This window comes from Oncorhynchus kisutch, linkage group LG17 (genome assembly GCF_002021735.2).
Source record: "Oncorhynchus kisutch isolate 150728-3 linkage group LG17, Okis_V2, whole genome shotgun sequence".
NCBI classification, from domain to species: domain Eukaryota; kingdom Metazoa; phylum Chordata; class Actinopteri; order Salmoniformes; family Salmonidae; genus Oncorhynchus; species Oncorhynchus kisutch.
In genome coordinates, this window is record NC_034190.2 from 16,744,626 (window position 1) to 16,761,441 (window position 16,816).

At 43.2% G+C, this 16,816-nt stretch overlaps 2 protein-coding genes across 5 annotated transcripts; both read right to left on the reverse strand.

Moving 5' to 3' along the window:
* Positions 1–236: 236 nt before the first annotated feature.
* Positions 237–6,320, reverse strand: LOC109907250 (transformer-2 protein homolog alpha). 2 transcript variants are annotated; one of them, XM_020505117.2, is made up of 9 exons: positions 6,129–6,320; positions 4,403–4,530; positions 4,132–4,276; positions 3,588–3,647; positions 3,127–3,315; positions 1,716–1,831; positions 1,256–1,456; positions 946–1,016; positions 237–832 (listed from the first exon to the last, which is right to left on the reverse strand). In XM_020505117.2, the coding sequence occupies exons 1-9, from the start codon at positions 6,162–6,164 to the stop codon at positions 822–824; spliced, it is 957 nt and encodes a 318-aa protein (XP_020360706.1). In that variant the 5' UTR covers positions 6,165–6,320; the 3' UTR covers positions 237–821. The 2 variants fall into 2 exon arrangements, 1 of the variants encoding a protein (XP_020360706.1); XR_004203859.1 differs by having other exon boundaries at positions 946–1,456; positions 4,403–5,221; positions 6,129–6,291.
* A 5,214-nt stretch (positions 6,321–11,534) lies between these two features.
* ccdc126 (coiled-coil domain containing 126) lies at positions 11,535–16,760 on the reverse strand. 3 transcript variants are annotated; one of them, XM_031795218.1, is made up of 4 exons: positions 16,334–16,760; positions 13,363–14,223; positions 12,989–13,221; positions 11,535–12,858 (listed from the first exon to the last, which is right to left on the reverse strand). In XM_031795218.1, the coding sequence occupies exons 2-4, from the start codon at positions 13,586–13,588 to the stop codon at positions 12,847–12,849; spliced, it is 471 nt and encodes a 156-aa protein (XP_031651078.1). In that variant the 5' UTR covers positions 13,589–14,223; positions 16,334–16,760; the 3' UTR covers positions 11,535–12,846. The 3 variants fall into 3 exon arrangements, with proteins under 3 accessions (XP_031651078.1, XP_020360709.1, XP_031651079.1); XM_020505120.2 differs by having other exon boundaries at positions 11,535–13,221; positions 16,334–16,758; XM_031795219.1 differs by lacking the exon at positions 16,334–16,760 and having other exon boundaries at positions 12,979–13,221; positions 13,363–13,963.
* Between the last annotated feature and the right edge of the window lie 56 nt (positions 16,761–16,816).

Genomic DNA, 16,816 nt, shown 5'->3' on the forward strand with positions numbered 1-16,816 from the left:
CACATTTCTGTTGCTCCAACAGGAAAACAGAAATCTTGTGTGGGTTTTAGTATTTCTCCACAGAAGATATTTGAAATTGTATGCATGTTGATTAGGATGTGCATTTGTAGTCTAGATGTTCTTAATATCAATATAAACCAAACATCTGTAATGACTAATGCATATCTATGAGACATTTTTAGTGGTACCCCCACGGCTTCACTTTCATATCAGAATCAAGCTCAATCACCATCACACATCAAGATTTGGGTTTTTATTTTCATAAAAAGAAAAAATCATACATCTAAATAAAAATCTCCGGAGGTATCCCGACAATAAACAACCAACTCAAAAAAGAAGACTCTCCTCAATCCACTGATTCATTTCACATTTCCTCCTACTAAAACCAAAAAGCCTGTTTGAATACTTTGAATATTAAATACATCCTTTCTTCCCATGAGATAATCACTGATCTGTCAAGGCTGGATTTGTGAAAGCAATAAAATGTATACCATGCTTCCACTTATACAGTCACTTACAGATCAGTGATGGAGAAGGGTACGTTCTAAAGACACTCAACACAGGCTCAATTAGTTTCATTACCACCCTCTAGGTCTTTAGCAAACACTACACGGATGCATCGAAAAGTTTAAAAAATGAAGACATCTACAGCACGTAAACAAATGACTGACTCTCTGTCCGAACTCTGACTTTCGTGCTAAGTCACAGAGGAGATTTTTGTCTGTTGATAAACACTTTAGTTAGCTTGACAAAGATCCCAAACGGCTCCGTTCCAATGTGGGTCACGAAGAAAAGGAAAACTTAATCTTGATGGAAGTCTGTTAGTATCGTCCTGCAAAGAGACAATGATGCATGTTAGTGTCTAAGGCTCTCTCAGAGATCAAACACCAGAGTATGGTTTAAAAAGTTTACAAAAGCTGTTGAGGTGTTTGTGTGTGTACTTACGTGGGCTGTATGAGCGAGACCTGGAGCGTGACCTGTATCGACTGTAGTAGGGAGAGGGAGAGCGCCTGCGACTGTAAGAGGGAGAGAGAGAACAAAAAGATGTACACTAGTGTAAGAAGGAATAACTCACAATATTAGCCAGCATTGGACAAGTAACCCCATTCATCCCCTCAAATTTAACATGAACAATGTTGAGTTAACCCTACGGGGGAAAAATAGAATATTTTTATTCCAAATATATTCGTAGCTACTTAAGGTTATCTCCAATGTGAATCTCTTGAATAAAGTCAACATCCTGAGTATAACTCACCTGTACTTGTCGTACTCGTCATATCTGTCATATCCCCGGTCTCCACCTCGGTCTCCCCGATCGTATCCACGGTCATATCCACGGTCGTAGCCGCCCCGTCGATCATCGTATCGGTCGTACGAGTCCCGGCCCCTCCTCCCTCCACCACTGCTGCCACTGTTTCGCTCTCCTCCTCCACCACCACCACCACCACCACCATTACTGAAGAAGGGACAAGTTCATGTTTACTGAGAGTTACAAGATTCCCTAAAACATTCCTTGTCTGCATCCGATATGGCACCAGGTTCCCTATATAAGGGACAGGGCGCCATTTCAGACACAACCCATAACTACCAATAAGCTAAGCAACGACATCCAAGAAAGAAAAAACACACACACAATACCCACAGGAGACAGAACACTGGCAGCAAGACATCTGTAAAATCACACAATGAGCAGAGATTAACCATCCTATACTTACTGTGTGGGTCGGCCCATGTAGATGCCAGGCGTAGGGGTGTGGGCCCTCTTGGTGATGGAAAAGTCCACTCTGATACGTCTTCCGTCCAGCTCCATACCGTTGGCACGCTCCATCGCCTAGAACAACAAAACACACAAAAAAAAGAGACGAGGAACCAAATGATAAGTTTAAAATCAGTTATTCTGAAAATGAGCTTCTCTCCATCTCAACTCTGGGTTCTACTTGCCCAGGGATATTTTTGGGGTGAAGGGTAAAGACACGGTTTAATGCGTGCGCATACTGAGCACGGCTTGCACTGTCCCATTGAGCCAGCACAGCCGTTGAGACTGCTTCTCCGATAGAAATCCCAGATCACGCTTGTAGACGATGTCATGGTGACGTTGGCTAGCTAAGCTCATATGCAGAAACACGTCATCGGGTCTAACGTATCACACCGAACTGCGCATGTGCAGGCCTTCAAATTAAATGCATTCCTTCGATATAAAGTTGTCCCCGTCACGAGGTTTGAGTAACATTTTCAGTTACTTAAGACATTGGCGCAAATCCAAGCTGTGCCTTTAGATTTCAAGAAAATGAAGGAAGAATGACTTCTCAAACCGCAAACCCGGTCTACAGAGTCTGCTTCGCAAGCAATCCTCAAAGTCTTGCGATGATGGGCCTCTGGGTTTAGAACCTTCATCACAGTGAAGAGTTCCATGTGACTGGTACCAAGGCAAACTTTGAGTGGCAGGCCTGACACCTGGTGGTGCTTATGAGTAGTCACACCTAACACAACAGATACAATATGAAAGCTAATGCATAGACTAGTCAGCGTACAATATCAATTGTTCAAGATGAATTAGCAAATGAACAGGATTTTGAACCTTTTAGATATTCAAGGATTGAGGAAAGGCGTTTGACACCACAAGTTACCATCGACTCTTAGGTATTACTGTATTACCCAATGATTAACAGCACTTCTTATGACGATAAAATTGGTTCTGAATAAGACATCACCTTTTCCCCCAAACTCTCTCTCAATGAATCTTTCCTAGATTCCCCTTTCCTTTCATCTTCATTAAAACCCATTGGACAAGAAGGTTTGAGGGCAGGGACTTAGACCTCTCTACTCCAATAGGGGCGTCAGCTAGCCTAGTGGTTAGAGTGTTGGGCCAGTAACCGAAAGGTTGCCAGACCGAATCCCCGAGCTGACACGGTATAATTCTGTATTTCTGCCCCTGAACAAGGCAGTTAACCCACTGTTCCTAGGCCGTCATTGTGAATAATAATTTGTTCTTAACTGACTTGCCTAGTTAAATAAAGGTTAATTAAAAACATTTTTAAAATAGGTTGAGGAGCAAGGAGAGAGGTTGCAATAATCAAGGAAAGACAAATTGCGAAAGAGGCCCAGACTGCTACATTTGTTCCATACCTCCTTGGAGTCATCGATCCTCTCGAAGTAGACGAAGGCAAAGCCACGGGAGCGCCCGGTGCGCTGGTCATACACCACGTTAACCCCGGCCAGCGGGCCATACCGGCCAAACACTTCCCTCAGGTCCTTCTCCGTGGTGTACAGGCTCAGCCCGAACACCCCCAGGCACTGGTTGGGGTCAGGGTTCACCTGGAGGTCAAAGGGGTCAGATTTCACAGCAGCTGATAGGAACAAGTAGATTACCAGCCACTGGGAGTAGCATGTGAGTTACCTGTAAATCACTCATTGTCTCAGTACCTCTCGCTCACTTACACACAACCCCTGATCTGAGTCATACATGGGACGGTATTCAGGAGCGTTACTGCTAGACCACAGGATTTGCACATTGAGGCCCCCCTTCACATTAAAATACTCCAGTGCTCTTCTAATGTAGAAGATAAAAGGTAAGAATGTCTACATACCCTGGCATCCTCATCACCTCCTGCTCCCTGACCGAATGTCTCTTTTCTGAAGTCATGGCTCTATTGACATAAGGAGAGGGAGGGTTAAATAAAAGGGTTATTAAATAAGTCAAAGCATTCTGTTTCCTGTAACAGACAATACAGCTTTGGTATTTTCTATACCATACTGAGCTGTAAATGAACACTGCCTACAATTAACTATGTACACACATCCTAATAAAGTTCCACAATTACATAAAGCAGCTGCAAGCCCTTAACAAATGTGACAATTTGGTATTTTCTACACACTACTGAGCTGTTCCTCCACCACAGGGTTTCCCAACCCTCTTCTTGGTAACATGTTTCACATACTAAAAACTGGAACACTTGCTGTAACTAGTTCACTAATAATCAAGCCCACGACTAGTTGAACCAGATGTGACAATTTAGGATTACAATAAATGTGAAACGTCTGGTGGTTACCAAGGAGAGGGTTGTGAAGTACTGCTCTACTCATTCAGCAGTCAGACCCTGACCTTTGACCTGTCAGCAATGTGATACTCACTCTGCTGCTGGTATGGCGGCGGTTAGGTGACTCGCTTTGGCTCTTCTTCTTCCGGTATTCTGGGCTGTAGGAACGGGACTTCTTCCGGTTGGAGGGGGAGCGAGAGCGGCTGTACCTGCGGTTGGAGTGCCTCCGAGAGCGAGACCTGGAGAGAGGGCCATAGGAAGGAAAGGGGAGAGCAAGAGAATTGTCAACTTGACCCACAGCACATTGAGACATCACTCTCCACAAATAGAATGGAAATCAAGAAATAACAGGAGGACAGACTCACCTGGACTTAGAGCGGGACCGAGACTCTGAGTGTTTGGCGGCCCTGGATGGGCTCGCGGAGCCGGATCTGCTCTCTGACTTGACCCGGACAGGACTGCCACGGTCCGATTTGGATGGGGAGCGAGAGCCCTAATGTTACAGTAGCCGCGTGTTAAAGAGGCCTACTCTTATACTTAACACACATTACTCAGAAGGAACACACACAAGCAACTTTTCAAAGCCAGACATAAACCACTAGAGCTCATACACTGTGGAGGAAAGGGTTAGCGCTCCACCACGTCTATTACATATGATAGAGAAGATTAACAAAAAAAAAAAAAAAAAAATCCTTCACTTGGATTAATAATATGTTAGAACCCTGTCAATGTTAACATATCCCACGTCTCATTTTTCTACCTGGGTCAAACTAAAGTCAACATGCATTTTTAAACTATAGAAATGGAGCATAGAAGTGTAAAGACACTTGGCACATATACTGTACATTTACTTAACCTAGGGATACATTCATTCTTCCAGATTCTTTATATACTCTACTTCCTTCTCTCAGGAATTCTACTGTTCTTCGTCGTTCTTCTTTTTTCCATTTTCATTTTCTGATTCCGGGTTCTCTCTTCCCCAAATAGAAACCATTTTCACCTTTAGCCATACACACTGCAAGCGCTTCTATATCTGACCACCAATCTTCCAGTTTCATTCATTTTCCCCTTCCCACTTCTATGTTCTGCTCTGTAACTGTTTTTCAAAAAAGCCTTCGTTTATTCTTGGATATTTTCTTCCACATTCTTGGATAAAACTCTTCACATCCTTCACGATCAATAACCTTAATGAAAAAAGAACATTCAATACAATTAAAGATCATGAATTTATAGAAAAATAAAAAATATTTCGTGAAATAATGAATATCTACAGCATCTATAGTATAGCAGGACAAACTATACTTGCAAAAATTGTTTAGTTATTACCCATCATCTCATAAGGGTTTAGTGATGAGTACAACTTTTCAATAGAGCAACATTGTAATACATTGTTGCAGCATAAGTGAACATTGTGAGGGGACTTTAGAAAACGGTTTCACTCTCACCATTAGCTACGATGTGGAATGTTACGTTACTTTGACTGCTAATTTATTTAACTACAAGATTATAATGAAAGATTGCTGTAAACAGGAAAGGAAGAGCGGCTTGAAGCTCAGATTACCTGACTGCAACTGGTACGACAAAGGCACCAAACTTACCTGAGAGCTATCGAATAGCGAACTCGCTCATTTGTGTGTCATGTGCATAAAGTTACGTTTATGCTACCGGTAGCATTATATACGATAACCAAAGATAGCGATAACATTAGCCAGTTAGCTAGCTAGAAACGTCACCTAGCTAGCTTGCGACTTAGCTAGTATTGTATTGTTCGGCTGGCAACTAGCGAAAGGTAACGTTACGTAGCTACTACTATACTAGCTAACAGTAACGAACCAGTATATCCTAGTAAGATTATAATAGTGTGCAGAACATTTTGTTTCTGTCTTACTACCTTCTTAAAATTACGAATTTTGTTGCGTTAATTAACGTTAGCTGCTCAAACCGCTAATTAGCCTACTAAGCTAGCTTGCCAGAACGTTGCTAACAAAGATAGCAGGTTATTAACTTAGCCTGCTAGCTAGAGTACTGTATGTAAGCAAGGGAGGAAAGATAGGACATTGTTTTGGGTTCCGTTGCAACGCTAATACTTACTCGTCCATCGAAGTTTCCATCCTCAATGTCACTCATTTTGCAAAGAGATTAACGATATATCTAGTGAGCTCGCTAACGTTTCCAGACAAAATACAGTGTCCTCCTTTGCGCTTCTCTGCTCTTTCTCGTGGTGGAAGATGGCGGAGGAGGACGGAAGTTTTGTTTGTTTATCAACTGCAAATTTTGTGCCGACGTCATCTTGATTCCTGCCACGCCTGCTTTATACTACGGTTCCATAGTCCATCCATTTATTGATTCAATTCAAATGCGGATCTTGTAGTCCTATGTCTGAATAACAAACTAAGATTCTTGACCAGATGTAGTTATGGTATTACAATAGTGCTCCTGGCCATTTCTGTATGACCCAGAGGGTCCCCAAACATGTGTACCCCAATAAGCCATTGTAACTCTACCCATTTGCCATATGAACATTGTTGGATACTGACCACCCATACCCAGCCATGGCTATTTGTCTCTTAGTTAATCAACTGCTTTGTGAATACAGAACCCATGAAATAGGAAAATATTATCTACGATAAACGATAACTTCAATGATCGATTATCCTTCACCCAAATCCAGACAGCTGATGTTCTGAAAGAGCTGTAAAATCTGGATCCTAGACAATCAGGACCCTCTCTTTCTAAAATTATCCGCAGAAATTGTTGCAACCCCTATTACTAGCCTATTCAACCTCTTTCATATCGTCTGAGATCCCCAAAGATTGGAAAGCTGCCGCGGTCTTCCCCCTCTTCAAAGGGGGAGACACTCTAGACCCAAACTGTTATAGATCTATATCCATTCTGCCCTGCCTTTCTAAAATATTTGAAAGCCAAGTTAATAAACAGATCACCGACCATTTCGAATCCAACCGTACATTCTCCACTATGACATCTGGTTTCCGAGCTAGTCATGGGTGCACCTCTGCCACGCTCAAGGTCCTAAACGATATCATAACCGCCATTGATAAAAAACAGTACTCTGCAGCCGTCTTCATTGACCTGGCCAAGGCTTTCGACTCTGTCAATCACTGCATTCTTATCGGCAGACTCAATAGCTTTGGCTTCTCAAATGACTGCCTCGCCTGGTTCACCAACTACTTCTCAGATAGAGTTCAGTGGGTCAAATCGGAGGGCCTGTTGTCCGGACCTCTGGCAGTCTCTATGGGGGTGCCACAGGGTTAAATTCTCAGGCCTACTCTTTTCAAACGAGCTTCAACGCCATACAACTCTCCTTCCGTGGCATCCAACTGCTTTTAAATGCTAGTAAAACTAAGTGCATGCTCTTCAACCGATTGCTGCCCGCACCCTCCCGCCCGACTAGCATCACTACTCTGTCACCTAGAGATGAACATACTTTGGTGCGAAAAGTGCAAATCAATCCCAGAACAACAGCAAAGGACCTTGTAAAGATGCTGGTGGAAACCGGTACAAAAGTATCTATATCCACAGTAAAACGAGTCCTATATCGGCATAACCTGAAAGGCCGCTCAGCAAGGAAGAAGCCACTGCTCCAAAACCGCCATAAAAAAGCCTGACTACGGTTTGCAACTGCACACGGGGACAAAGATGGTACTTTTTGGAGAAATTTCCTCTGGTCTGATGAAACGAAAATAGAACTGTTAGGCCATAATGACCATCGTTATGTTTGGAGGAAAAAGGGGGAGGCTTGCAACCCGAAGGACACCATCCCAACCGTGAAGCACAAGGGTGGAAGCATCATGTGTGGGTGCTTGGTATTGTTATTGACCAAATACTTATTTTCCACCATAATTTGCAAATAAATTCATAAAAAAATCCTACAATGTGATTTTCTGGATTTTTTCCCCTAATTTTGTCTGTCATAGTTGAAGTGTACCTATGATGAAAATTACAGGCCTCTCATCTTTTTAAGTGGGAGAACTTGCACAATTGGTGGCTGACTAAATACTTTTTTGCCCCACTGTATATGTATTCACCCCCTTTGCTATGAAGCCGCTAAATAAGATCTGGTGCAACCACTTACATTCAGAAGTCACATAATTAGTTAGATTGCACACAGGTGGACTTTATTTAAGTGTCACATGATCTCAGTATACATACACCTGTTCTGAAAGGCCCCTGAGTCTGCAACACCACTGAGCAAGGGGCACCACCAAGCAGCACCATGAAGACCAAGAAGCTCTCCAAACAGGTCAGGGACAAAGTTGTGGACAAGTACAGATCAGGGTTGGGTTATAAAAAAATATCAGAAACTTTGAACATCCCACAGAGCACCACTAAATCAATTATTAAAAAATGGAAAGAATATGGGAACACAACAAAACTTCCAAGAGAGGGCCACCCACCAAAACTCACAGACCAAGCAAAGAAGGCATTAATCAGAGACAACAAAGACCAAAGATAACCCTGAAGGAGCTGCAAAGCTCCACATAAGAGATTGGAGTATCTGTCCTTAGGACCACTTTAAGCCGTACACTCCACAGAGCTGGGCTTTAGAGAGATTTGAGACGGGGACAGAGGTTCACCTTCCAGCAGGACAATGACCCCAAGCATACTGCTAAAGCAACACTTGAGTGCTTTAAGAGGACACAGCCTCTCAGCCTCCAGTATTTATGCTGCAGTAGTTTGTGTCGGGGGGCTAGGGTCAGTCTTATATCTGGAGTACTTCTGTCTTTTATCCTGTGTCCTGTGTAAATTTAAGTATGCTCTCTCTAATTCTCTCTAACGGAGGACCTGAGCCCTAGGACCATGCCTCAGGAGTACCTGGCATGATGACTCCTTGCTGTCCCCAGTCTACCTGGCCGTGCTGCTGCTCCAGTTTCAACTGTTCTGCCTGTGGCTATGGAACCCTGACCTGTTCGCCGGATGTGCTACAGGAGCGGTAGAGATACTCTTAATGATCGGCTATGAAAAGCCAACTGACATTTACTCCTGAGGCGCTGACTTGCTGCACCCTCATTATTATTTGACCATGCTTGTCATTTATGAACATCTTGGCCATGTTCTGTTATCTCCACCCGGCACAGCCAGAAGAGGACTGGCCACCCCTCATAGCCTGGTTCCTCTCTAGGTTTCTTCCTAGTTTTTGGCCTTTCTAGGTAGTTTTTTCTAGCCACCGTGCTTCTACACCTGCATTGCTTGCTGTTTGGGGTTTTAGGCTGGGTTTCTGTACAGCACTTTGAGATATCAGCTGATGTAAGAAGGGCTATATAAATACATTTGATTTGACACTTAAATGTCTTGGAATGGCCTAGTCAAAGCCCAGACCTCAATCCAATTGAGAATCTGTGGTATGACTTAAAGATTGCTGTACACTAGACTAGCAGAATCCATCCAACTTGAAGAAGCTGGAGCAGTTTTTTTGGGGGGGGGGGAGGGGTTGAATAGCTATGCACACTCAAGTTCATTTTTCGGGTCTTATTTCACAAGAAAAAATATTTTGCATCTTTTTAAAGTGAATTGCATGTTGTGTAATTCAAATGATACAAGGGGGGTGAATATTTTTGCAAGCCACTGTATGTAAATAAGGTATCTATTTTGTATGTGTGTAGATTGCTAAGGATTTAAAATATATATATTGAAGAATAAGGCTGTAATCTACCAAAATGTGGAAAAGTCAAGGGGTCTGAATACTTTCTGAAAGCACTGTACAAACATGTTAACATACAAGCATGACTCACAATTGCAAAAGGGCTAAATAACTGAAATGCATCTCACATGCTGGACTGACAGGAAATATCCAGTCATTTGGCAGCAGCAAATTAACTTTAAAATCAACTAAAAAGGATCTTAAAACTAACATTTATAGACAATAATGGAAAGTCAGTCCCACACAACACGGAAAGGAAAACATAAATTGGCCGCCCCATGCATTCACCAACAGGAATAAGCAAGACTGGAGGGAGAAACTGCTGCTTAAATATTCAAGGGTGCGAGTGAGCAGAGTTGAGAAACTTGATGTGAGTGGCAAGGGAGGGCCGTGGCCAGAGGTTATGGGTGAGGACATGAGCCTTAACACTTAAGACATTAATTTAAATCTTGAATCCTTAGTTGCTACATCCATTTTGGGACTTATAAATGAATGATATATAGCCATTGATTCTTGAATAATATAACTTATAAATTACTCATGAGTTTAGGTCAACTATCGTACCCTATCAGAATCCATAATATTAGCTTGTTTTACTCCAATGTTTGTAAACAATGTACATGTAACAAACATGTATAGCCTCAAAACATGGTTCGTACTATACTTTTGATATCATGTATGGTCAGTCCTTGCATCCATACCTCGGTCTATGAATTTGAGAGTGGTTACATTTCGCCTGGCCCATCCTTTAGCGTTGTTACCAAAACAGGAGCAGACACAGCTTGTTGTTTCAATTAAGGATTCTAGGTTTATCAAATGATGGAAACACCCTCCAGCCAATGCTTAAACCAATCAAATGCTTTAAATGCATGCTGGTAAGGGTAGGCAACAACACATCTGCCACGCTGATCCTCAACACCCCTCGGGGTGCGTGCTTAGTCCCCTCCTGTACTCCGTATTCACCCACTACTGCATTAACACGCACGACTTCAACACCATCATTAAGTTTGATGGACGACACAATGGTGGTATGCCTGATCACCAATGATGTGACAGCCTACAGGGAGGAGGTCAGAGACCTGGCAGTCTGGTGCTAGGACAACAACCTCTTCCTCACCGTGAGCAAGGCAAAAGAGCTGATCGTGGACCACAGGAAAAGGGGGGCTGAGAACGCCCCCATTCACATCGACAGGGTTGTAGTGGAGCGGGTTGCGAGCTTCAAGTTCCTTGGCGTCCACATCACTAAGAAACTATCATGGTCCAAACACACCAAGACAGTCGTGAAGAGGGCGCGACAATGCCTATTCCCCCTCAGGAGACTGAAAAGATTTGGCATGGGTCCTCAGAACCTCAAAATGTTCTACAGCTGCACCATCGAGAACATCCTGACCGGTTGCATCACCACTTGGTATAGCAACTGCTTGGTATGGCATTCCGACCATAAGGCGCTACAGAGTGTATTGCGTATGGCCCAGTACATCACTGGGGCCAAGCTTCCTGCCATCCAGGACCTCTATACCAGGCGGTGTCAGAGGAAGGCCCTAAAAATTGTCAAAGACTCCAGCCACCCTAGTCATAGACTGTTCTCTCTGCTACCTATGGCAAGCAGTACCGGAGCGACAAGTCTAGGTCCAAAAGGCTCCTTAACAGCTTCTAACCCCAAGCCATTAGACTACTAAACAGTCCATCAAATGGCTAACCGGACTATTTGCATTAACCCCCTTTTTTATGCTGCTGCTACTCACTGTTTTATCTATGCATAGTCACTTTACCCCTACCTACTTGTACGTTTTACCTCGACTAACCTGTACCCCTGCACATTCACCCGGTACCGGTACCCCTGTATATAGCCTCTTTATTGTTGTTGTGTTACATTATTTTGTTTAAATATTTTCTTACTTAAAAAGAAAATCGGCATTGTTGGTTAAGGGCTTGATAGTAAGCATTTCACAGTAAGGTCCTATACCGGTTGTATTCGGGGCATGTGACAAATAAACTTTGATTTGAAAGATCATGTTTAAGTGCACATTTCTGTAAAGGTGGAGAATCAGGATGCAGCCAATGGTTTGTAGTAAAGGGGGTAAGGGTGTTCCATAGACAGGCAGTCCCATAAGTTAAAAGTATAAACATTGGGTTAGCCCACTATTTTTAGGACATCCCCCAACAATCGCTGTGTAATGTGAGCTCAGACTGATATGTGGAAGAAATAGACAAGCAAGGGCTAAACTGAGACAAAAAACAGGTTGTACATCGATTGGGATAAGATTTTTTACTGGTCAGTCAGGAAAAAGTCCTGGCCCTAACCATTCGTATCTGCAAGGGGAATCAACAAGGACTAACAGTCTGGGTACTGACAAAGAGGATAAGGATGAAGTTGGAATTGATCAATTGTAACCACTTGGTAATCATCTGCTTATTGACAGTTACATTCAACTTGTTATACACCATCTAAAATCATAGTAAAAATACATTTTTGAAGCCTTCAAGGAGAGTGCAAATAAAATTCTTTGGATTATCACTTTTATCCTTAAAAAAAAAAAGTCTACTGTACAACAGCTAAATAGTTTTTTATATCATATATATATCTACATATACATATATATATATATATATATATAAAACAGCTAAAAAGGGACTCTTCAAATCTACATATTAACACCAGGAGCTTCTGCAAACTCAAATACATAATTTCCAAAACTACCATGAGTGCATTGTTGAGTTGAGCAACTTCTGATATGGATGAGATTTAAAGAAGCAGTACAGCAAATTCGTAGTTGGTCTGTCCAAGGGATAAAATATCGGGGTGGCTGTGCCATTCATATTCATCATCAGCTTCCTTGAAGACTCCACAGAGTACAAACATTTGTTCATTTCCTCTACTGTTGTTGATGCTTTGTTGCTGCCCACAGACATCCTCAAAGACAGCCGCAGTTTGTAGACCCTTTCACGAAAAAACAATTAGGGAATCTAAAATGTATGCCTAAGAGTCCATGACTGAGAGTATTAAAAAAGATGCGCAAATGTCTATGTAAAAAAATGTCAATCAGCCAAGTAGTTATTGGAAAGGTACAGGCAGTCAGTCCTTTCTCAGGGTTAGGTTAGTTTTAAATGATCTAGAATACATCCTCACTCTTTTCTTCCTCCCATGAGCTAATCACTGATCTGTAAATGAATGGATAAGCGAAAGGAAAGTTACCACCTGACCATCCTTATTAGATCAGTGACTACCTAAAGAAGAAAGGATGCACTTTTTACTTGAACAAGGCCTCAATCACTACCCACACTACTATACCCCTGGGCGAGGTCTGTTGGGTGTTTGTGGAGGGAGGCGAGGCGTTTCCAGGCGGTGGTTGCCTGGCGTGTCCTGCTTGTGTAAGGCAACTGGAGCCGAGGCCAGGGAGCCTGCTGCAGGATGGGAGGAGTTAGTGGCTGAAGTGTTGGCAACCAGCTCCATCTTCCCCTCCAGCTTGACCAGGCGCGTCAGGATGTCGTCCAGCAACACTGCTATGGTCCTCTTCAGATCAGCTGTGTGTGTGAGAGAGCAAGCAAGAGAAAAGAATAAAAGAATCAGTTTAGTTTCAAGTAGTAAATTAGCGGTCCCTTTCATTTTCAGAGCCATAACCAGAGAAAAGTGTAGCTTCAGGGTTTCTCTAAAACAGCCCTTACCATAACCGGCCATGGAGGGGCCCTGCGGTCCTCCCAGTGTGTTCTGGTTCTCCTCGTTGAGCACCTTGACATATCGCCGGCTCAGCTCCAGGATCTGTTGGCGTAGCTCGCCACTGCTCTTGTGGCGCGGCTGCTGCACAGTGTAGCGCAGCAACATGAGCCCCCACGCCAGCCCCAGGATTATCAGCAGCCCACTCAGCTTCTGGGACATGTTTCTCCCCAGCATGGTACGGAGGCTGGACGTGGGCTGGAGATAGATGGTGGTGGGCCAGGAGAGAGGGGTAGGGGATAGAGCGTTGGGCTGGTGGATAGAGTGTGCGGCTGGGGGAACAGGGTTGGGAGTGGGGCTGGTTCTAGGTCTGGAAGTGGGTGATTTGAATTGAATGGGCAAGGGGGCTGGTGTGAGGAAAGGAAGGAGAAGGATCTAGGGGAAAAGGGGCACGTGTTTGGAGCTGGGGCTAGGACTTAGACAGGGGATAGTTCAAGCAAAATACTCGGACACAGGGTTAAGCGGGCTGGGGCTAGGACTGGGGGATATGGGGCTGGGGCTAGGACTGGGGGATATGGGGCTGGGGCTAGGACTGGGGGATATGGGGCAGGGGTTTTGGACTGGGGGATATGGGGCAGGGGTTTTGGACTGGGGGATATGGGGCTAGGGTTTTGGACTGGGGGATATGGGGCTAGGGTTTTGGACTGGGGGATATGGGGCTAGGGTTTTGGACTGGGGGATATGGGGCTGGGGGATATTGGGCTGGGGTTGGCTATGGAGGAGCACGGGGAATAAAAAAACACTACACACACCTGGCAGTCAACCATGGGGCCCAAACACATACATAGCTGCGTCACTCAGAGACGGAGGATCTGAAGGAGAGAGACAGACAGACAGGCGAGTCATCCATGACACAGACACAATTAATCATGAACTTGGGCTGGGGTCAAACAGGCACAACAATGTTGTAGAACATACTTCGGTCTTCAGATAGAAAAGCATTGTGTAGAACTGACATTTCTCTCAGAAATGTAAAAATCATGAGTGAAGTTTAATCATATCAGCTCTATCATGGCATTTCTATCTACAATGTTCAGTATTGCATCATTCGGGAAGGCTGTTTACAAAGAAAAGCATGGAGTAAAACTGAAATTATGCTCTGTTGTGCATATTAAGAATTCATGAAAGTTGCTATAAAAATTATATTTAGCAAATATCCTATGTTTCTCTGCATTGTTTAAATCCCTGGCATGGATTATAAACAGGGCCAAATTGCCTATCCCAGTAGTAGGCCTAATTTCTATTTATAAAATAATATATTTAAAAAAAACATTTAATTTAACCTTTCTTTAACTAGGCAAGTCAGTTAAGAATTTGTTCTTATTTATAATGACAGCCTACCCCAGCCAAACCCGGACGACACTGGGCTAATTGTGCGCTGTCCTATGGGATGTGATCCAGCCTGGATTTGAACCAGGGACTGTAGTGACGCCTCTTGCTCTGAGATGCAGAGCCTTTGACCGCTGCGTCACTCAGGAGTAGTCAGTACTTTCCAGGTTTCTCAGGACATCCCTACCCTAAACCATCATTTCAACTTCAATGGGGAAGTAGGGACATCCCAAGGATTTCACAGACCATGTTCTAATACAGACAACGATATATAGGCTACCTTCATTTTCTAATCAAGGCTGCGTAATACATGCAGGTAAAAAAACAGAAATCAAATGATCATATTTCGCTTTTCACAGCAGCTCTGTCAATGCTTTAATTATTTCTCTGAGATCTCATGAGTGTGGGAGTGGCATACCCTATTGAGAGCAGATATGCATTGGAATAGCCATGGCATAAGCCTAGAAGCACAGAATGCTTGGAGACTAACTAGCATTTTGTGAATCTATGACATGGCTATTCGAATGCATGGCCATTCTTGATGACATTAGATAAGAGTGCAAAGGCTCTCATCTATCTCTTACTGCTTTCATGGGAGGATCTAGTTTGCTGCATAAAAGCAGAAACTTGGTGTTTGACATCAAGGCCTAATTGTGTCATCATGAAAAGGTCTACTGAAGAAGTGAATGCAGAAACAAACACCTAGGCTATCCTACTTGCACAGGGCTGAGATGACAATGGACAGGACCACTGTCCACCGGACTTTTGTGCTTATTCAGTGTATCATTGTTCTTCACAAAAGTACACTATCAACTTCGGACAGTGACTTCCTGTTCCACGTATGTTAGTGTTCAAACAAAAAGGGCGTGTGCGGGGAATGATGTGATAAGATATGCTGTCCACTTCACCCAATCATCTGTCAAGCATTGTTATGCACAGCACAAGTTGGGGCAACAAATCCATCAATTAAACATTGACCTACACAGCTGCCATCTGGGGGTTTAGGTTTGAATTTATTTGCAACAAAGAAAATAAGTGATAAACAATACAGATCAAACAAATACATAAAAACGGTGTGCAGGTGTGGTTGGAAGCCCGAGGGTTTGTATAAAAAAACAATATAGAATAAATAAGTACAAAAGTAAAAAACGGTAGTGTCATCACCTCAATTAGGCAACGTAGCAAGGTTTGGCTCAGGTTTGTGGAAGGAAAAGTTAGCTAGCTAGTGCATGACAAAACAGTTAGTGGAACACTAAGTAAGCTAGCCAATAAGACATAACTAGCTATGTTAGCAAATAAGTCATACTTTAATAGTTTCTTAAACACACATTTAAGTTTGATGGTAGCAGAGACATGTAGCGAAACTGTCTAAAAAACTAGCTGACTATACCCTCTTACAGTGCTGAGTTTGCTAGCTAGCTGTTAGACTAGCTTGTTGATAGCGTGCATGATGTAGAAATGCTAGCTAGTCTTTATAGCTTATCGAACATGATAACTTGGCCAGTAAGACATCCACAAAGTTGTCTCACACCTCCAACAGTACTTCATTGACTTGTATCAAACCCATCTAAAAGCAAACTAACGTTATATTACCTGGATGTGTTCGTTTGAATCATTAAGCTGTTCGGAACATCAGTCTGCGATCCCATTCCAAGAAGGAGAACACAGCACAAGGCAGAGACATAAATGTCACTGTCAGAAGATGCTTGATAGATAGCTAGCTAGCTCACTGCTAACACGGAATCTAATATCTCAATAATATGAAGCATTACAACTGAAATAAATGGCCTGTCCTTAAATTGAGTAGCAATGCATAATTGTTCGCATGCCTAGGCGAAATTTGTTCATAATGCAATCGGTCTCGAGCACAGTCCGTTTCCTGAGCGACGAATAGCGGTCTTGTGTGTACTGCGTCACCGCTTTTTTTCTGTATGGATTGAAGGGAAATGTATTGCGCATAAACACAGAATATCAGAGAGTAAAAGGAAGAGAGAGGCCCAACTCGGCGGAAAATCTGTCTCCCTCCAGCAGGTGGCGGTTTTTGGTTGTTTCGCCCATCAAGCAAGGAGTTATAGG